The sequence below is a fragment of the Hemibagrus wyckioides genome, linkage group LG19 (assembly GCF_019097595.1).
Source record: "Hemibagrus wyckioides isolate EC202008001 linkage group LG19, SWU_Hwy_1.0, whole genome shotgun sequence".
NCBI lineage: Eukaryota > Metazoa > Chordata > Actinopteri > Siluriformes > Bagridae > Hemibagrus > Hemibagrus wyckioides.
Genome location: NC_080728.1, coordinates 14,671,512 through 14,693,876, shown reverse-complemented (window position 1 = coordinate 14,693,876; position 22,365 = coordinate 14,671,512). Strand labels below are relative to the sequence as shown.

The following is a 22,365-nucleotide window of genomic DNA, read 5'->3' as shown; positions in this document are numbered from 1 at the left end:
TCTGAATATTATTCCATACCCAAGACGTACAAATGCCTTAAAAGAAATAAGCCTAAAGTTAGATCTAAATAAAATATAAACTGTTAAAGCTCTAAGACGTCACAGTCTGAACATCATGACTTTCTATTATTCAACTAATGCAGTATTTAAGTTAAAATACAGACAGGACTTAGGTGAACAATGGACCAGAACAGACTCCATCATTCGGCTGTTCTGCCTATTGATAAAGGAATTCTCAGCACTAGAAATACTAGTACGGGAATTGACTGTTTTGCTCAAGTCAAGTCTCAGAGATATTCTCTGATGATTCCACCCTCAAAGTAACAGGACAGAAAAGTCACCAAGAGCATGAAGTGGACAAGATACAAGCAGCAAGACAGATGAGAGATGAGAGAACAATAAGGGAAGAGAAGAGAGGCTGTAAAAAAAATTATAAATAAAGAATAATACATACAGTCGTGCCAGCATAAATGAGGAATGAAATAAGAGGTGCAAGTATAATATAGATTATTGTAAAATGATAATAATAATAATAAAAAAGGATCTACACGGCACTGCTTCACACACACGCTGTAAAAAAGATAATATTGCATGGCATAGCTGTGTGAGAGAAAATGTAATGAATTTAATGAACTTTTAATGAACTTTTTTAGTAGCAAGACTCTGAAATGGTGGGAGGAGTCAGAAAAAAGATTGAATAAAAATTTCTAAAGTTGCATACTCTTCATTTGTATTTATTATTAAACAATTTTACATAAAAATTGCTCTTACAAAATGTGTTATTCTTGCTTACCCCCTCTCCCAAATTAGCCCCTGATGTTTCAGGCTCAGCCCATGATTTTTTCAAATCCTAGGAATGCCCCTGATCATACAGCTGTTATTAATTTTATATAATTAATATAACTCATTAGAATACTTTTATTTATCTTGCTCAGATTGTTAAGATTTTGCAGATTTACCACAAAATCTGCACACACAGAACCATTCCCACAGTGCACACACACACACACACACACACACACACACACACATATATATATATATATATATATATATATGTTCTTCTTCTTTTCCTTTTCCTTCTTCTTCATCTTCTTCTTCATTACCAGTTTAATCCTGGTCAGGTGGTCATCCAGGAGATCCAGGATACTGGCCATGAGCAAGGAATGGTACTAGAATGGACTAGAATGGTACTAGAATGGACTAGATGGTATGCTAGTCTATTGCAAAACACTTTACACAAACATTTACATCCAGGAGCAATATAATGTAGCCAGAGCACCTACCAGCATGTTTTGAAGAGGTGGGAGGAAACCCGAGAAACTGAAGGTAAGCGGAAATGGACATGAGTTAAGTTAACTTGGGACCACACACCATCCATCCATCCATCCATCCATCCATCCATCCATCCATCCATCCATCCATCTAATATAACTTGAAATTTTAAAATACAAATTGAATAATATAACAAGAGCGTGTCATTTCAATAAGTGTTTTAAACAAGACTCAATCTCTGTGAGAATTTTACATATATTATTTAATATTTAGACTATTTAGGGCAACAGCCTTTTGTACAGCACAATTTGCATAATTTATCAATACCGTTTGTGTACAACCACAAAAAACCATGACATTAGATCTTTTTTTTTTGTTTGTTTGTTTGTTTTTCAGTTTACATTGAGTGGAAAACCAGACAGATTATACAAGCATATCTTTGTACAGTCAGCATACATCCTTAGATAATAATTTCAGTTATCCCCCCCCCCCCACCACCACACCACACCCCATTAGTCTCATTGTCTTTCTTTTCGTAGAGCAGAATCTGGACACAAAAATAGTATGAACAAATCACCAACAAAACATGCAACATCCAAAGTGAGTACATCACAGGTGTCCTGATACTACCAGCGTGAACAGGGTCAAGTTTCTCATCACAGTTTAATTCTGTGTCTGTTGTGCAGGTTGGGTCGGGTTGGTCATAGGCAAAGCGTGGAGATTATCCTTCCACGTAGGGCATGTGCTCAAGAGTGTCTCTCTCACACTCCACTGTTTGCTTTCACACATGCTCTGTACTGAACTGGAAAATTAACCAAAAAAGATCCTATGTGTATAAAAGAAAGCTTTGTTTTATTTACAGGATAAGAAATACTTTTTTCTTTTTCTTTTTTTTTTACTTTTTTTTTTACTATGCCAGTGGTGAAGTGGAGAAAACATGCACTGTATCTTGAAAGCAGGAGCGTGATTAGATATGGATATTAATATTCGAATAGAGAAAACATACGCATGGACTACTTTTCATAGGAGCAGTTGGTGCATATGTTTGTACATGAACGTTCTAAAAAAATCTTGACGTGGGCGATAAACTCAGCTAATTGATGCGGCTAGGTTTAAATGGGAACGGGGCTCACGAGACCTTTTGTAAACACACAATGTACATCACCCATCACGAGACACGTCGATATTTATGTTAATGTATATACATCCGATCTTTCTTGGAATCTAGCTCTTGGATGAGGGTAAAGGTAGTGTAAAGGTTTGATGTATTATCTTCATAGTTAGTGCAGCATAACATAACATAAATCTCATAGCCATAAAAGTTTGAGTAATCAGGCCTTTAAATTAAAAAATAAAAACAAACCAAAAAAGAAAAGCATACATAAAAGCATAGAAAAATATAAAAAAGAGTTCTTATTCATAATGCTTTCTCTGACACATAAATAGTTGATATACCAGATGCATTTAGGTTGCATAGAATTGCTTACATCCTGTGGATATGGCCAAAGTATGGCACAGATTAAAAGTTCCCCGTGACCAGGCCTTCATATTTGTATTCCTGTACCAAATGAACTGATGAGTCTGGTTTTGATATATCCAGGTTAATGACTATAATGACTATGGCATCCACTGATCAAGACAGTTGAAAACAAAACAACAAAATACCTTACACATGGCACATTATGCAAGCGCACACGTTTGCGTACAGAGAGTATGGCAACAGAGTTTTTCGGAAAATTATAAAAGACACTGAGTTGTTTGATATGCAGTAAAAAAAAAAAAAAGAAAAGAAAAGAAAAGAAATAAAAAATACACCCAAGTCCTTATCTTGACTCGACTTATGTGAGCACATTCCAAGCTGATCCTTTCGGTACAGATTCATTTTATGAAGTATGTAATATTAGGCTTGTTATTTAAATGTCTTGAATAATATTATATTAATAATATAATTGATCATTAGAAACCAGGCAGCTTTTAAATCCACTCACAATGCATTTTTATAATAATTATATAAGATTCATTCAATTCAATTGTTGGATTCGAATTACTATTATTTATTGACTTGAGTTATTGACATTTGGATTCCTTGCAAAAGACCAGTTAAACAGACTAATAACTAAAAATCCCCAATAATGCAGACCCGTTGCTGTGCTTTACAGAACCCAGTAGACCTAGCATGATTTTTTTCCCCCTTAGACCTTTAAAACAACCAACCTAAACATTGTGCCTAAGCTCTCTATTTTAAGATAGCTCACCACATTCAGTCTGGGAATTTTGATTAAGTGACTATTTAAGGAAATGAGGTAATAGGAACAAGCATGGCAACACTCGACTGGGAATTTGGGAAATCTGTCTCTAAATAGTCTTACACTATGGAACATTACATTCAAGACATGCTAGAGACAAAGTGCAAAACATCTAGAAGAATGTTTTTTTGTTTTGTTTTGTTGTTTTTTTTTTTAACCTGAATGTTTGTAACATCCTATGGCAACATTCACCTATAGAAATAAAGAGAGGAGCCAATTAGAAGGCTGATCTGTCTGATTCTCCTTAGAATTTTATGAAGCCAAAGAAGTTTCTCTGGTAGATAATCATTCATCCAGAATCGTCTCGTCTCAACAGAACGGTTCATTTCTAAAAGAGAGGTCTACCTCAATCAAAGTCAGATTGAATGTCACGAGGGTATCAGTGCTATTTCTGTGCAAGGAAATATGAGTAGATACCAGCCAAACATATTTCTACAACACCACGTAAATCAGATTTCAGCTATTTATATCTATAAAATATTTCAAAATATAGTTTAAATCCACTAATATGATCTCTTCTTCCAACAAATTATAACATCTGAGAGAGAGAGAGAGAGAGAGAGAGAGAGAGAGAGAACAGAGTGATAAAGGTGACTCTAATAATGACTCAAATCTATCATACAAAAATAATATAATAGCTTTCATCTACCTTCTGCAAACGATCATAAATAAATCCTTCTAAGAGTGATAGTTAAAGTTTATTGATACATAATTTCTCTGTGTGAGGAGCTCCAAAACCTGAACTTGGCAGTGAGATGTCCAAAAAAAAAAGTGTGCAATGTAAGAAGAATGAACATAACATATTCATTCCCATCCTGTCTTTTGTGGACCGGTGACTATTTATGTTGATACAAATATATGTGCTCACACATACACACACACACAGGTGAGTGAGCCTTGTGTCAGAGTATGTTTGTGTGCATTTGTGTGTGTGTACAGATGTATGGAAATCAGCTCAACACTTACACAACCCTTTATCCTGGTTTGCTCTACTTCCTACTTAAGGCTATACCGTTAACCCCATGCACATCGGTGTAGATGCAGGACACACTTCCTGCTCCTTGTTCCCCACCTCACCCCAATGCAGATTAGCATAATCCCTCAAACACATGGGACTAAGTTTTTCAGTGTAGTAACTTCTCTACAGCCTGTAGAGAGAGAGAGAGAGAGAGAGTGTGTGTGTGTGTGTGTTAAACTACAGTTCTGCTTCCTCTAGGACTGGATCTGGGCTGTGGTGGCCAGCAGTTTGTGCCAGCTGACCACTCTCTTCCTCAGGTCCACCTTGTCCAGCCACACGTAGGCCTCACCGATCAGAGTCTTCTTCACAAACTTGCCCCCATTTGATACCAGGAATAGCTGTATATAAAAAAAAGATATGTAGAACTGGTAAGGACCTTGAATTCTCTTCACTACTATAGTGATCAATAGCCAAGAAGGTAGAACACGTCCCTGAAACTACTTTCAACTGCGATCCAGTGTCATCAATGTGTGCCTCATACTCCTCTAATATTAACGTTTTGTCTCGTCAGTAAATCTTTGCAATCAGTGAAACTGTATTACTGTATTAGCATCCAATTTCTCATTCTCTACATCTTACTGTGTCAGCGGGAAATCTGGAGACTATCCCAGGGCACAAAGCAGGCTACATCCTGAACAGGATAACTAATTATTTTAATACACCCGTATCTTAATTTTAATAATTAGCAGGAACTAAAAAGAGGATATCTGCAGGATAAAATGTTGTAATTTGAGCACTTAATTCACGATTCAAGAGTTTGTCACATACTGTAAACAGTTATATACAGTAAACAACTCGCAGTAAAATGAACACCCGGCCACTCCTCCTTAGGCCTTAGACCCATGGCTAGACCACTGGATCAGAGCATCTCCAAAACTGCAGCTCTTGTGGGGTGTTCCCGGTCTGCAGTGGTCAGTATCTATCAAAAGCGGTCCAAAGAAGGAACAGTGGTGAACCGGCGACAGGGTCATGGGCGGCCAAGGATCATTCATGCATGTGGGGAGTGAAGGCTGGCCCGTGTGATCCGATCCAACAGACGAGCTACTGTTGCTCAAATTGCTGAAGAAGTTAATGCTGGTTCTGATAGAAAGGTGTCAGAATACACAGTGCATCACAGTTTGTTGCGTAATGGGTCTGCATAGCCACAGACCAGTCAGGATGCCCAGGTGGTCATAGTGCTATGCCTGATTGGTGTGTATCCTATTTATAATAACTACTGCACCCCTGTACTTGAATCTTCCACACGCCCTGTATATATCAACCCCATAACTGTATATCTATCCATAATTTATTGTAAATATACCACTATGCACTTGGTCACCTTGCAGGTAGCTTTCATTCACATTAAAACAAATGTATTAACATCCCTTTTACTTTTCAAACATTTTCTATTTTATTAAAGCTGAAGCTCCTGGTTTGTTAATATCAATTAAAGTGTTTAAGAAATCCCCCACTGATTCATATGAATGAACACAATCTCTATAATATAAATTAGCTTTTGTATTTAGATCATTTGACCCTAACATATAAATTCCCATATTGGACTTTGCTCAGTAATAAATTTTAATAGGTCATTTTGACCTGAACAGAATGAGGTTGTGAGCAGCTGGTCATAACAAAACCCCTGTGGTGGCCTAAAGTGCTTTAAATTAGCAACGTACCTAGAGTGGAAACTTAATTTGCTGACTCAGAGCCAATCAAGCCACTTGGACTGTGCCTGTCTCTGTAGCATGTAATGAATGTGAGGACTCTGTTGACTAAATGTGTACTTCACCTGAATGGAATGTCCAGTGGGGTTCATGCAGAAACGGAAAGTTTCGTTGAAGGACGGCTCGCGGTCATGACGGCACACCCGAGTTTTCTTCTTAATGATCCTTTTCTGTGTGGCTATGTTCACCACATAGAGCTTGACGTACATGTCTGTTCAAAAACACAAGAGCAGTGAGGAGCAGCAGCAGTGTGTGAGTGTGTGTGTGTCTGTGTGTGTGTGTGCTTAAAAATTAAGAATTACGTGCCTGCTAAAAAGAATAAAGTAAGGGACACAGAAAGAAAAGAGGATTTTTTTATTCCTCTTTTCTTTCGGTGTCCCTGAATTCATTCATCTCTTCAAACAGAGAGATTGCAAAAAACGCAGAAAGAGTAAACAAGTAGAAAGTAAGAAAAAGAAAGAGGGTTAATAATATGAGAAATGCAGCAATACTGTGAGGAATAAATGACAAAAAATAACAATAATGCGAGGTAAGCAGATATAAAGAAAAAAAGATGCAAGAAATGAGCGAATAGAGAAAGAAAGAGAAGTTAGCAGGGACGAAGAGACAATTCCATTCCATCTATTTGAATGAATCTCTTGCTTAAATGATTGCCGTGCAAGTGCTGTAATAATGTGAGTTTAACAATCTGCTAATCACGATCATCAAGATACCTGGCAGGTGGTCAGGAGTCTTAAATTTGTACGTGATGTTTCTGCACTGAAGGATCTCCAGTACCAGTTGTTCTCCCTCGGTCTTCATCTCCTTCTTCAGAGCGATCTTTATCTCCCCCATGACCTGGGTTTTACCTAAACACACACATATGATACATCTGGCATGTAATAATAATAATATTTAGTCATTTTCAGAGTGGAATATGTGCGGAAAGTCTTCCAAGTTATTGTGAGTGTTGACCACACATAGTATACAGAGTGATTGAGTGACCACACATAGTATACAGAGTGATTGAGTGACCACACATAGTATACAGAGTGATTGAGTGACCACACATAGTATACAGAGTGATTGAGTGACCACACATAGTATACAGAGTGATTGAGTGACCACACATAGTATACAGAGTGATTGAGTGACCACACATAGTATACAGAGTGATTGAGTGACCACACATAGTATACAGAGTGATTGAGTGACCACACATAGTATACAGAGTGATTGAGTGACCACACATAGTATACAGAGTGATTGAGTGACCACACATAGTATACAGAGTGATTGAGTGACCACACATAGTATACAGAGTGATTGAGTGACCACACATAGTATACAGAGTGATTGAGTGACCACACATAGTATACAGAGTGATTGAGTGACCACACATAGTATACAGAGTGACTGAGTGACCACACATAGTATACAGAGTGATTGAGTGACCACACATAGTATACAGAGTGATTGAGTGACCACACATAGTATACAGAGTGATTGAGTGACCACACATAGTATACAGAGTGATTGAGTGACCACACATAGTATACAGAGTAATCGTTATAAGGAGAAATCTGGAGTGTTAAGAAACAATCCACCAATTAAAGCACCTAAGGGGAAGCAGTGTTATCACAAATCTGTCATCTTTACACGTACTTTATTTTTTTACATATTTGTAAAAAAATAACACACAAATTTTCAGTGTTTGGTTGTCAAGCTTGTACTTCTCATTTGTTGTGTCACAGTATTGCTCATAGCTGTATGTTTCTGTCTTGTATCCTCAGTTTATGCTTTTATTTCTCGTTTTCACAGTTTCATAATCTGCACTTCTCATCCACCCTACAAATCCCTGACACACAAAATATACATGACATGCATTCCACAGTAATCTATCTGTTAGAATCGGCACAAGTTGTGTTGTGTTGTGTGAAAATGCTTGAACAATTCAGCACCTGAAATGTCATCGGTGCTCAGATGAAAATAGACAGTGTGTCTGCATGATCCACCCACACACACCATCTACCTATTCACACTCACGACTGTATTGAAAATGTGATTTTATTAAATGTATAGTTTGTGGGTTTATATCGAATGTCCAAGTAAGCATCAGCGACCGAAACTCTTTAGTATTAGTAGAATTTTACTATAGATGGATAATGTACATTTAAATAGTTAAATGTTTTATCCTTATTTGATGATCCATAACATATTGCTGTTATTATAAATAACTTATATTTACTTACTTAAAGGGAATGCTATAATCAGTGATCCTGACCAAAATACCAACATTTCAAGAATTCATTTAACCAACGAAAGAAGATCGTCAATAAATTCAATGAATTTAACAATGGACACTGTCACAAAGTAGCTTTACAGAAATCTGGATGAAGATTTAAATTGAAATCTATTCACTAATTCACATCTATTGTGACACAATACACAATATGACGCCGTTCTGTCATTACAGTGTAAACACACATACACACACAAGCATCCAAACACACACACGCTTACCCTCAGTTTCTCCGTGTATTGACTTCACGACGTCAGTTCCATTTGGAATCTTTCCGCTAGTTAAAAAAGAGAAACATGACAATCATTTTGCTACACAAATTATACTGAAAGTATCTGATCAAAATGCGAACTCCTAGTATTATAGTTTAAACACACACATTTTTGCATTTTGTCTAAAAATACAGTACATTTATTCATGTTTTGTATATGATCAAATTTATATTCTAGGCACTGCTGTTTAAGTGAAATGAGAATAAAATTGCAAACGTACAATCTCGGAACCTGGAAGATGGCGCTGTCCACTCCGTTAGTCTCTCCTTCTTCTTCCAATAGGCTGAAGGCGCTGCCACTCAGACCGCTGTCCAGTGAGGCTGCAGTAACAGGAGCATCAGCAGATCTATGGCTGCGGGACGCTGTTTCGAAAGTGTACTATGTGAGTTAGACTATTATCCTGTCTTTTAAAGCGGAGAGCTACCACTGGCCTAAAGACTTCTTTTACCCAGCAGCAAAGGAATTAAAACATGTTTAGAAAAGGAAACAAGCATGGCCTAAAAGATCTGCTACACATTCTGTCTACATGCTCCTGACAACTACAGTACTGTGCAAAAGATCTTGAACGAAATGAGACGTGGATAAATAATGTTTACTGTATTTAAGACTCTTGCGCTGTACTGTATGTTGCATGCAGTGTGAGTGACCTGACAGCCACGGGCGTGCACACACAAACACATACACTACTGCTAAAATTGTTTGCCATTAATACTTTCAATTGCATTCAATTCAAATCAAAATTCAGAATAAAAATGATAAAGCTTAAAACTTAAATGTATATTTACCCCTAATAAGTAAGCCAGAAGCGACAGTGAAAAAACGAAAAAAACTCCCTGAGATGATTTACACAGAGCAGGCATAACATTATGACCACCTGGGCACCCTGACTGGTCTGCAGCTATGCAGCCCCATACGCAACAAAACGCAATGCACTGTGTATTCTGACACCTTTCTATCAGAACCTTTCTTAGCAATTTGAGCAACAGTAGCTCGTTCGTTGGCTCGGATCACATGGGCCAGCCTTCGCTCCCCACGTGCATCAATGAGCCTTGGCCGCCAATGACCCTGTTCCTTCCTTGGACCACTTTTGATAGATACTGACCACTGCACACCGGGAACACCCCACAAGAGCTGCAGTTTTAGAGACGCTCTGATCCAGTCGTCTAGCCATCACAATTTGGCCCTTGTCAAACTCGCTCAAATCCTTACATTTGTCCATTTTTCCTGCTTCTAACACATCAACTTTGAGGACAAATTGTTCACTTGATGCCTAATATATCCCACCCACTAACAGGTGCCATGATGAGGAGATCATCACTTCACCTCTCAGTGCTCATAATGTTATGCTTGATCGGTGTAAAGAAGAAACCTTGAGAGGAAGCAGACTCAGAAGGGAAGCCATCCTCATCTGGATGACACCAATAGTAATATTGTCTTTCCTGTAGCTGTACACTACATAGTCAAGTGCAATTGTATAACCAGGAGCTTTCCAGCAATGTATGAGTATGAACATCAGCAAATATATACTGTATATATAGTTAAGATTATGATGCAACTAACTTGTACAGAGAAAGTCTTAAAGAATCGTTATTTGTGTATAGAACGATAAATAGAACTGCAGGTGTGTCCTAATGATCGTGACAGCTGTAGACAGCACTGCGATATTAATATCCAGAGGCTAAGCCAGGACCTTGCAGTCACAAGGAAATAATCACTGTCTGACTCTGAGTGTTATTTCTGATTATGCCATGGCAACCTACTGATGATTGCACTTCTTCTTCTTCCCCTTATAAAGAACATCTCATTGTCATTTTGATCCATTTGCTGTCACTTAAGTTATAATAGCTGAAAACAGTTGTACCTTCAGTATTGTTTTAGAAAATACATAAAATGTAATATATAACACAATATTCTGTATTCTTTAGCACTTGAAACAATTAGTTACAAATCTAAGATACCTTTTGTTATTAGGTTAATCCTTTACATGGTCGAGCAAGATGAGTCGTTTACATGGTCATTATTGTAAAAATGATTTTATTAGTTAAGGAATAGAATTATTTAGGGTTGTGCTGTTAAAGAAAAAATGCTATACTGACACAATACTAACAGCAATCTGCCAACCGTTGCATTTTATCTTACTATCATACCTTTTTTTTCTTTTACTGTTATCATTTACGTTTTAGCAGCTAAAAACATTCGTTCCCTCACCTGCCTTTCGTTTCTTCTATCATGAAGAAAGCAAGACAACAAATGAATAATGAAATCTAATCTAATAGAATCTAAAAACATATTAGAACGAGTGCATTAACGCATCCTGTGAGTGAATTACACTACTGTCCGAGCTGCTGTTACAGAGAATGGATTGACACACCTATCGCATATTATTCAACAGTATCGCGAAGGATTCCACACTTTTAGCAGTGGTGTACATACACACATTTAAAATGCACTACGGACTACATGTGAGCAGCATATAAGACACCATCCATTGACAGAAATCTCGGAAGAACACAGATATACAAAGCAGACTGCACAGAACAGCAGCAGAAGCATTTACACAAAGAAGAAATCATTCATTAGTAAGTGTATTAGCTACTTGTGTGTGTGTAGCCTAGATAATCGTATTAGGCTAATTCTGGTATGATGTGTTTAAATCTATTTAATGGATGTTAATTTTGTTTGGGAAAATGTGCATTTTAGTTTCTTTATTAAGTCTTACAGTGCTGTTGTACCTTGCTTTTGAGTGATGAGTGATGGTGTGGCGTGAAATGCATGATTTTTTTGTTTGTTTGTCTCGACACATAATTCATGCACACAGCCTTCTTTAAACACACTCCTTAACCCTGGCTCCATGTGCTTCACTAACACCAGGGACTAACATAAATAGTGTGTTAGCAGAGGTTGGGTCACATGACAAGCTAATACATTTTTTTATTCATCTGGTTTTAGTGAAGCAGGTTGATGGAGTGTGGTACAAGACTGAATCTCGCTGCATGAATTATCTGCATGTCTAGCCCTCTTCATCTCTCTGTAGATGTGCGTTAGTAATCCAGCATCCTCTCTCTCTCTCTTTCTCTCTCACCTCTATCCCGCTGAGGCCTTTCTTCCGACATGGCTTTTCGGAGGGTCAGGTGACGGACGTCAGTGATCTCATTGCCAGGTGTGTTGGACAGGGCTGTCTGTATGGTGAGCACACCTGCTACGCTGTGCCTGTGTTGCCTCATGGAGAGGCAGCCAGTTTGGGCTGGGTAAGGTTGGGGGTTGAGGTCATGTAAAAAACCCAAAACATTGGAGGAAAAGGGACGAGGAAAGGTTCAAGGGAAGTTAGGGAAAGGGCAACGAGATGGAGACTCAGAGTATGAACTCTGTACAACATGGAAACCACCAGCTTTTTACTGTACTTTATAGTCACATGCAGCCACAGTGTGTGCCTTCCCTGGCTGAGGGGGCAGGTAGGGGGCATAGCGCGTCCACTGAGTTGCATTGTGGGCTGACAATAGCCACAGGGAGAGTAGGAGGCGGATAGAGAGGGTAGGCAGGGTGGTTGCAGGGCGGAGGCCACATGCACAGCTGGCTCGTTGGTGCAAAGGACAGCAGAAAAAAGCTGGGTCATTTGGGACACGACCCGGTGGGACAATGAAAAGGAAAGGATCGGAAAATGAAGGAGTCAGCAGAAGTCTGGGATCAGTTGGCGGCGAAGAAAACTCCCTTATTGCTGGTGAGGAAGGTCCTGTTGCTGCTGTGGCTGAAGCTAATTGGACAATAATAGGGCTGAACCCAGCTATTTTTGTGACTTAGTAACTGTAGCAAACAGCTCTGCACATGCAGATACCCCAGGATACAGGGGACTTGACTAACTGGATCAGATCCCCCCGCAGTGATTGACAGTCTGACCCCCAGTAGTTTAGTAAGCAACTTGTTCACCTGCTAGCTAGTGAGCGTTGAAATGCTTAAATTAATCTGTTTTTTTTTAAAAATTTATTTCATTAATGTTGTCATTTTTTTAAAGGACACTCTTCATTTCTTTTATTGCTCTGGGTAAATTAGACCTTGAACATGGATTATAATGGTACTACTTTTTTAATGATGATATTTTATTTAGTGTCACTTCTCTAAAATTGATCATTAAAGGTACACTACAGCTTTAAATATTTTATTTAGTAAATATATTGGCTCTAGTGCTAGCCAGCGTGCAAGTGTGTATGTGTGCAGAGTAGCGAAGTGTCTCCAACACACAGGGCAGAACATACAGGAGAGGAAGCAGTGAGGTGAACAGACTGTGACCACAAGGGGACCAGAACAAGGGAGAGAGAATCTAAAATGTTTTTATATATATATATATATATATATATATATGTATATATATATATGAAACAAATAACAAAAAAACAGGTAGCAAATTAAAAGGAACAGAAGAAAGAGCAGATGAGTGTGAAGGCAGCCGTGCTGGAGGGGCTTTATTTGCGTCGTTTACTTGGTTGGAGGCGATGCTGTTCACTGGCAGCTTCAGCTGTTGCCATGGTGTCGTCAGGGTGTGCCCGAGATGCGCCACTTTTGCCGTGAGCGCGCGGGGTTCCATGGGAGCGGGCTTGGCCCTCTGAGGGAGACGGCTTCGACGTGCTGGGGCTACTGTGAGATTTCTCAATAGTGGGAACCTGTGTATCTAAAACAACCAAAATACGATGCTGAGCTTCCTGTTTTCTGCTTTCCTCAACTTGCCTGAAGAATGTCTGATTTCGAGCTACCATTTCGAATGTATTATGTATTTAATACTGTATATTGATATTTTATATTAAATATATTTATATAGTTAATGTGATGCTTAATGTTTAGTGACTTCAGTTTAGTGAGTGATTTTTGTTCGGTCTCACCGTGTATGGGAAGGCTAAGATGGAGAGCTGGAGAGCGTTGTGGTATTATGAGCTAAACTCATGAACAGTGAAATCCACAGTGTTGAATCTACCTCACAGTGTTCATGTGCAACTGGACTGGTTTAAACATTGCAAGGTTTTTAATGGGGATCATCAATTTGTCAATAGAATCTAATTTTGTTTATGTTTGATAAATAACAGCACATTTTAAAATCTATCCTTAGATTAACATTTAGAGTCCATGTGATAAACCCATATGCGAGTTGTTACTAAAGATGTGATACCATTCTATTAAATAAGCAGATAAATATATAGATGTGATTTGACTAGCACTAATGTCAGAGCTTCTGTCATAGAAAATTAATCACCATTTTCCAACACATCAAATGAAAATGCTGCGGTATACATATATATAAGGTAAATGATGTAGGCCTTCTCTATCCAACTAATCAGGACAATGATGGCAGGCACTTTGTTGTCAACTCAGAAAGGTCCACCACTTGCCTTAATATTCTAATGTATTTTTCAGGGGTGTGGCTTTTAAAGTCCCTGACTACTTCTTTAATTCAGCACTGGGGATTTACTGTGTATATGGAAAGAGTATGGAGCCAAAGCTATGATGAGTGAATTATATAGGCTGGGCACAGGTTGAAACAGGGAATGGAAGGACAGAGGACAAGGACAGAAGAACAAGAATAGCAAGGACAGCAAAATAGAGAGATCAAATCTAAGTGGTAAAGATGATGAGGAACACAAAAGGAAGACAGCCAGGAAAGAGCAGGAATCCAGCGTTGAGGATGAATACTGAGCTGAACATACCCTTGGCAGGATCAGGGAAGATGCCATGGCTGCGACTCTTGATGACAGAGGATTTAGGTGAGTCCTGATTGCTGTGCCCAGATGTTTTGGGGGAGTGCCCGCTGGTCGTTTTGGATGAGTGTTGGCGTCCCTGGCCTGAGTGTGAGCGCCGATGGTGCTCTCCTTCACACTGCTCTTTCAGAGGCAGCCAGCGGGGCACATTATCCAGCTGAGCAGTGTTGGACAGGTCTATCAGCACCTACAGCATGCAACAGAACCTAGGTTGAGCTTGGGTGCATATGTATGTGTGTGTGTGTATGTGTGTGTGTATAAAATGGCTGATTTCCTACCTCTCCCAGGAAATCATTGGAGGAGCATTTGTCATAGTCCCATACACTGACCTCTAATGTCTTCTTCCTCAGCTAAATACATGCATACACACAGAACAGAGAGCATCAGCTTTATTTACTGAATACATTTATCTCATTAGTTTAAATATGTTTAAAAATGTGTCATATGACATTATAATACTTGTAGAGGTATAATACAATGCCACAGTCTGTTTCTGCTCCAAATATCTATATATGTATCTGTGGGCGAATTTAAACACAGAGTAAGTGCGACCTAAAACTGAAGGACTTCCTAAAATTAAACATAAACTATCCAATATGCCCCTGAAAGCACAAGAAAACACCGAAAAATTCAGAGGTAGAAATATCAACACTGTTAGCATAGTCTGTGAATTATAGCTCTGACAGCCCCATCTACATCACACAAGTTAATAATAATAATAATAATCATATATTATATAATAATAATAATAATAATAATAATAATAATAATAATAATTAATCAATCAAATGGACATGTGTACACATTTATGTTTGTATAATATGTAATATAAAACCCCTTAGCAATATGATCCTGACCAGACGGCAACTAAGGATGAATGAATGAATGAACGCTTTAAACACATAATAATGAAAAATGGTCTTTCTCTGTTTGAGAAATCTGCATGAAAATACAAAAACCTCCTGCTCACTATATATCGCATCCCACAGAATTCCCATCTTCACTGTCAACTATATACCCTGTAAACATTTCTGGCAAGAAATGAATAACAAATAAAAGTATCAATCACTAACAGCACAACTAGCAATACAGCTCAGAGGTCCAGATCAACTCTGCACACCTCTCTACCTTCTGTTGTCTCTCAATTAATACCTCTTTGCCTTGCCTCAGCAGTCCAGTGGCACTACATCAGTTGGGGCTGTCATTATTCGCCTCCAAAAGCTGAGGAAACTGAAGGAGCTCTGGTCTTAATTAAGCTAAAGCACTTCTGGGAGCCTGGAGACCGGTCCCTGTTCACACCAAAGCCTCCGATTCTCTCTGAAGAGCTGTTTTTTTTTCTAATTGAGATCTCTCTGTAGTTGTGATTCTCACAAAAAGTGATTGCTTCCCTTTTTGAGTCAGATTTGAGTGTCTTGTATCCTTTTTATTTATTTATTTATTTATTTTTAAAAGCTACCAAACACTTCGATTCCTCTCTTCGACTTATTTACATTTCCGAACCCCAGAGCTTATTATTCAATACTCAGATTTAACATTATTAAGCGAATATTATTTTAGGAGGAAGGAGTAAAAGTATGCTCTACATTAAGCTTCATACAGTTCCTTTACCTATATTAACTGCATGCAAAGCTTGCACTTAATTGCACTAAGGAACAACACAACACACCATGCTGTTATAGGTAAATAATCCATGCTGGTGTGGTGCGATGTGGCCAGACACAGAGCAGAGTTACAGTTTATTTATATATCCTTTAACAGCATGTGACAAACTGTGTTATATTCCTATACCACAGTGACTTGAGGGTGATTACAATTTCTAAATTTTTATAATACAAAAATGTTATGCTTTTTTTTTTTTTTTTTTTAAAATCTGTTTATAGTTGCACTTAATGTCATAGAACAGGCATTCAAATTATTTCCAGTTATTTTTTCATTTGAATATAATAATATAAAAAACAGCATATTGTCATGTTATGGAAAAAAAAGAAAAGAAATGGAAGAAAATGCAAACTCCTCTGTTCTGAGGTAGAAAATATATTGACCATTATAAAGCACTGACACTGGAAACTCGTTCCATGATTGTTGAATAAATGTCTCATGAAAATGGAAGCACAACACTGTATAGTGGATGTAATATAATGTCAGAAATACAGTTATAACGCACTGTAAACATGTTTTAGATAGCTAGAACGGTCCAACAGTAACTCCTCTTAATAAATTGTTGTTGAGGAACTAAGGTATCCACAATACGAAAAAAAAAATCCTTCAGTCCTGCAATACAGTGACTGGTTCACCTGTTCCAGATGGATGTTCTTGTAGATAACCGTTTGATTCCACTCAGGGTTCAAGCTCTTCTGGGCATGTTTGGATCTTCTTTTGTTCTCAGCGCTGCAACCAGATCACACACCACAAGGGGTCACTCCAGGGTTCAAATCAAGCACCAAACAACTATGTGTTACATTTACATTTGGACTACAACACCTCACATCAATGAACAATGAGTTGCACACAGCCCAAGGCACAGTATAGGCCTACAGTGACCTATACTTCGTTTACAGTGACATTTATGAAAATATGAAAAAGAGCAGAAGTCTAATGATCTTGAAAAGAAAAGAACACAACCACGAAAAGAAAAGCAACGTTAGGTTGAACAAATCAAAGGCTTTTTTTGAGCCATTCAGATTTGCTGTATCTATAGTGATATGAGCGTGAGTGAAGATCTGATGGTACTGTAGGACAGAAAAACATACCTGGCATTCTGCACAACCATGACCTGACTGTGGGGATCCAGCATGCAGCAGAAACAGACAACAATCCATAAGGCGTGTGTTGTTGTGTGACAATGTGTGCATCAGTGTGTGTGTATATATATATGTGTGTGTGTGAGTGTGTGTGTGTGTATAAGCCAGAGAGAAGCAGAGAAAATGAATGAGCGAAACAGTGTGGCTGGCATGGTCCATGCAAAGGCTGAGTTTAAATAATTCTAAAATTCATTGTGACTGTATGTGTGTGTGTGCTTGTGTGTGTGTGTGTGTGTGCACTGATGCTTATGCAGGAGCCCATGCGTTCATGCCCTAGTGGAGCATAGCAATAGCGTTGCTGTAATCTCAGCAGGCTCAATACAAGTAGTGCTGTGATAGCTGGTCATAGACCTAACACAAGCATACACCACAGCAACAAACACACAACTACACAATAACTCAGGACAGAGGAATTCTCAAGTTACATATAAACCAAACAGACATATTGATTTTTCTATAATGTTATCTTCGTCTTTCTCTCAAACACACACACCCAGAAGAAGAAGTACACTTTTGGTTACATTATAACATAATAGGCTTTTAAAGGGTTGTTTGGTTGATTGAGTCCTAATTGTAATTATACACCAGAATCCTATTAGCTGTTAAAAGCAATTTCACATTGTTAATAAAGGTTTAGCAATGATAAGGCCATATATAGTGTAAAACGTTTGCATTTACTAAATATAAAAGATATTTTTCCCCTTAGACATGTTGCTAGTCTCTTGCATATCCTCTGTAGAGCTATTGCTTGCTCCTTTCCCCTTATATATTCACCCCTCTATAGACCATAAACCCACATTACATTGTCTGTCAATTTTACCTTGTGTTTAATATTTTTGTCTCATTGTAAGATATCCCTTTATTACATTTTGTAGTGATTTAAAAGTTAACTGTGAAATATAGATCACTTAGACCTTATTCATTCCAAACCATGAACGAATGCAAACATCACTAAACAATAAAACTCAAATCGTTACGCACATTCAAACCTTTCCACACTAAATATTTTCCACAGATAATCATTTTACTCTTGCTATGATGTGTAACAAACGGTCTTTGCGATTCACGTACCCTCTTCCAGGCAGCAGGTAGACTTTAACAAAGGGGTCAGAGTAGCCGTTGTTGTCCCGTGGTGCCAGGTTGCGTGCTTGGAGAACATGAACAATGAGGTTGCCCAACTGCTTGTCATAATTGATTTGAAGCTACAAAAGCAGGTGAGATGTGAGACAAAGCACAGTCAGTGTGATATACTACAATCTCAACTGAACAAACAGGATTAAATAAGAATGCAAGCTTCACCTGGATCTCTCCTGTGATCGGGTGAGACTGGGTCTTTGCAGATTCTGAGGTCTAGTCAAAAGATATAAAATGTAAATATGAGTCTATGAAGGTGTAATGCTGTGCTCTACTTTTTGTATTTCATATAAGCAGGCTTTGCGTATAAGTGTTTGTGTCTATGTTTTTCAGTGTTAGTGTGCGTGTTTGTGTGTGTGTGTGTGGGTGTGTGTGTGTTTGGGCACCTTGCTGTGGTGTTTCTTGCTAACGGAAGGTGAAGCAGGCTGTACATGCAGGACTTGTGTGTGTATGTGTATGAGCACCTTGCTGTGACGTTTCTTGCTAACGGAAGGTGAAGCAGGCTGCCCGGGGCTTGGCACAGAGCTGGAAGCTCCTGAAGCCGAGGATTTGTCCAGAGCCGTCAGTGAGGAGGCTGTGGAGCTGGGCGCCTGCTGCTGAGACACCTTTTGAAGCTCTGCAGCCAATTGCTTGGGGTCAACACCTGGAGACCGTGGTGGCCGTTCTACACACAGCATGGAGGAAGCTCAGAGGAAATCTATTTCCTTTGTTTTCCGAAGAACCGTTTTAAAGTAATGTCAGCACTACACAACCTATAGTCTAAATTTGCACCTAAGAACTGCTGCTGTAGTCATAAAGAATGTCTTGCGCTTTTCGCAGGACCCTTATTTACCATCTGCCCATGCATAATATCCTTTCAACACATTTAATTCTGCATGTCTTTACTTTTCTACACTTGTATACTGTAAAAAATATATAATCCCATGATCCAGTGTCTCCCAGAAGGGGATGAGTCCTCACAATTTTTCTTCCTCATGTCACTTGAGTTATACATTGATTCTATCATCACTAGCTTGCCTGTTAATGTGAAGCAGCTATTTTTGTGTAACAATATTTACTCTTACAAACTAAAATAAAATGAAGTGAATTATAGCATTTGAGCAAGCAATTTTCCTGCACTAAGGAAAAAAAAAAAAAACAGTTGCCGGGGCTTTTTCTGACGATCATTTAATGATTTGTTTATTTTAAGCTCTAAATCCTAGAGCTAAGTCCTTTCACATATGAGATTATGTGGTTTCTGCCTCATGGCACAAGGATACCACAAAATCTACTTAACTTTAAGGACATTTTCCTTTTATAAAACTACCAACGAACACATTTAGTAATACATTCACATATATCTATCCATCTATTTTGATTTTTAATATGTGTTATATAGTCACATAATCTTTATTAGAGGAATTCAGCAACTGCCCTTAGGCTTCACACTTCTCTGATTACAGGGATATGTGTTAAAATGGCTGACTGTGGTGATTACACATGTGGTAGATCGAGAATAGGCTGAAAATCACTGGAGTATTCCTGTAATAAGTGTGTCGTTCCTATAATAAGTATGTGACATGCTTTCGCCCATTTGGTTCACAGGTACCGCTGCCAATAAACCTCATGTACGTGTGTTTGTTTTGATTTTGATTTTTGTCCTAGTCCTCTTTCCACTGCTGTCCTGTTACTGGTTTGTTGCTCGATTGTGTTCAACTGTTTTGTATTAATTCCTGATACGTTCGCCTTTTTATATCACTGTTCATTGTCTTTCTGTACATTGTTTTCATTAAGTTCAAGCCTTGTTTTCTCTATATTTTCCGTGTATCTAAATATATAGTTTCTAGTTTTGTGTTATGGTTCATTGCACTTCCTGGTTTTGACCCTAGATTCCTTTCCCTGTTTCTGATTATAGATTAATCTTGTTCAGCTTCGCCTGCCTATTTTGTTATCTTTGTTACTCACTCTTTGTAATTTGCCATTATATACTGAATTTACCTTGCATCCCGTCTTGCATCACATGTTACATTGAAAGTTTTCACAACTGAGCTAACTGTAATGTTTTTTAAATGTACCTGCTTTGGTCTGCTCATGAAGGTCCAAGTGGGAGCCCTCTGAGTCTGACAGCATGTTCAGATCCCTAACATGAAATAGATGACATAAGAAAAAGGGCTACAATCTATAAATAATTAGACACTGATGAAAAATCTATATGAAAACACACACTCTGACACTTACAGTCTGACACAGAGCTCTGCTTCTGAACATGGCTGACTGACCAATGCCTGAACCTCCTCATAGGTTTTACCAGACAAAGAGATGCCATTCCATTCCAGGACCTGCATTCCTACACATAGAAATGCATGCAATCAGTAACACACACTGTTATTAAGCATAAAAAAAAAAGCAATACCGCACCACTCCATGTCAGAACCTCTATGACTCTATGACGCACACATAAACACACTCAGAAAGCCTTAGCAAAAGTTCAGTGTAGGCCACAGCAACCTCAAACTCAAACACAGGCTCCGACTCGGAGCACTTACACAGGTGAAAACGAGTCTTGAGGTAAGCCAGGTAAGCCCTCTTTCTACGTCGTAGTGCTCCCACCTTGCGATAGAGCGTTGGCATGCCTGCAGGGTCAGCGTATGACGTGGTTATTGCTCACAGACTTAACACATGCATCCACTAAAAGGTGTGGAATAGGAAATGAATGTCCTATTCACAGTTCTTTAACAACCTCGTTTTCTGCTTAGTCTTGGTGTGTAACAGCAAGTCTGTGAGCTGTTGTAGCCATGCCGACCACACGCACCTCCAACGCTCGCACAGAGTGCTGAAACATTTGACATTTGCTACATGGGTGGAATGTGATATACTGAGAAGGAGCTCACCCAGAGAGGAAGCAAATGTTAAGGCGAAAGGTTAGATCTGATCGTTATTTTAGGCATGATACTATAAGTGAATAATAGAATCTAAACAATAGATGAGTTTATTGCTGATATTTCCAAAAGTATTTCTTTATTTTAAAAAAATGCTTTTATTTATGTGAAAGAGGATTTTTTAAAAAATTATATTTGCACGAATCTGCATAGTTACTACAACCATAAACCTAGTCTTCGGATGTTTTTAGAATTAAAATATTTGTTTTGCTTTATTGTTTAATTACAAAACACCCCAGACTGTTTACATTTATTTTTTAAATAAAATCTAACAAATCCAAACAATAATCAACATCTCAGTAAAATCCTCTGGAATATACTTCTAAATAGGAATGAACATGCACAATTTCATGAATGCAGGTTATTTAGAAACAAAGAAAAATTCTTGATTTTTGCATTATGAAAAAAATTGAATTGGAGGTGAATGAATAAAAATACAAAATTTCATATGATTCAAATCTAGAAAGTGGGGGTTATAAGTCTGATACTATATATATATATATATATATATATATATATATATATATATATATATATATATTTATATATATATATATATATATATATTCATTTCAAGCATCTGAAACATGATTGATGGTGTTATTAGGAAATACAAGTGGACGGAAAGAAATAAAAAGGCTTCAGTGAAGCAGAGAACAGACTGAAATATCAACAGAGAGATGAGTGGCATCAGTAGAAAAGAAGGCTCCAGAAGGCTAGAAAAAGACCAGCTGTTTGCTCAAGCCTCATGAAAAAGCTCAAGCACAGACAGAGACATTGCTGTGTGTGTTTTCCCTCCCTCTCTCATTTGACAGGATGCATCTACTGGATGCAACACAATAGACAAAGCCAAAGCAGTCCTAATTTACTGTTCCCTCATGCACCATCTTGTGCCAGGAGAAAGGCAGGT

The 22,365-nt window shown here is 38.2% G+C and overlaps 1 protein-coding gene across 8 annotated transcripts in view; it reads right to left on the bottom strand.

Moving 5' to 3' along the window:
* Window positions 1-1,512: 1,512 nt before the first annotated feature.
* Window positions 1,513-22,365, bottom strand: part of pcloa (piccolo presynaptic cytomatrix protein a) — a 58,023-nt gene continuing 37,170 nt past the window's right edge. For 3 of the 8 annotated variants that reach the window (XM_058417503.1, XM_058417504.1, XM_058417507.1), the window contains 15 exons: window positions 20,755-20,863; window positions 20,592-20,656; window positions 19,002-19,201; window positions 18,703-18,753; window positions 18,475-18,605; window positions 17,353-17,379; window positions 16,897-16,990; window positions 14,881-14,952; window positions 14,552-14,789; window positions 13,336-13,524; window positions 9,082-9,223; window positions 8,811-8,866; window positions 7,022-7,156; window positions 6,374-6,519; window positions 1,513-4,937 (listed from right to left, as the gene is read on the bottom strand). In XM_058417503.1, coding sequence (XP_058273486.1) covers window positions 4,794-4,937; window positions 6,374-6,519; window positions 7,022-7,156; window positions 8,811-8,866; window positions 9,082-9,223; window positions 13,336-13,524; window positions 14,552-14,789; window positions 14,881-14,952; window positions 16,897-16,990; window positions 17,353-17,379; window positions 18,475-18,605; window positions 18,703-18,753; window positions 19,002-19,201; window positions 20,592-20,656; window positions 20,755-20,863 — 1,799 coding nt within the window. In that variant the 3' untranslated portion in view covers window positions 1,513-4,793. Of the gene's footprint in view, window positions 4,938-6,373; window positions 6,520-7,021; window positions 7,157-8,810; window positions 8,867-9,081; window positions 9,224-13,303; window positions 13,525-14,551; window positions 14,790-14,880; window positions 14,953-16,896; window positions 16,991-17,352; window positions 17,380-18,474; window positions 18,606-18,702; window positions 18,754-19,001; window positions 19,202-20,591; window positions 20,657-20,754; window positions 20,864-22,365 lie in introns of those variants that run through there. The other 5 variants (XM_058417506.1, XM_058417508.1, XM_058417509.1 and 2 more) reach the window with 5 other exon arrangements.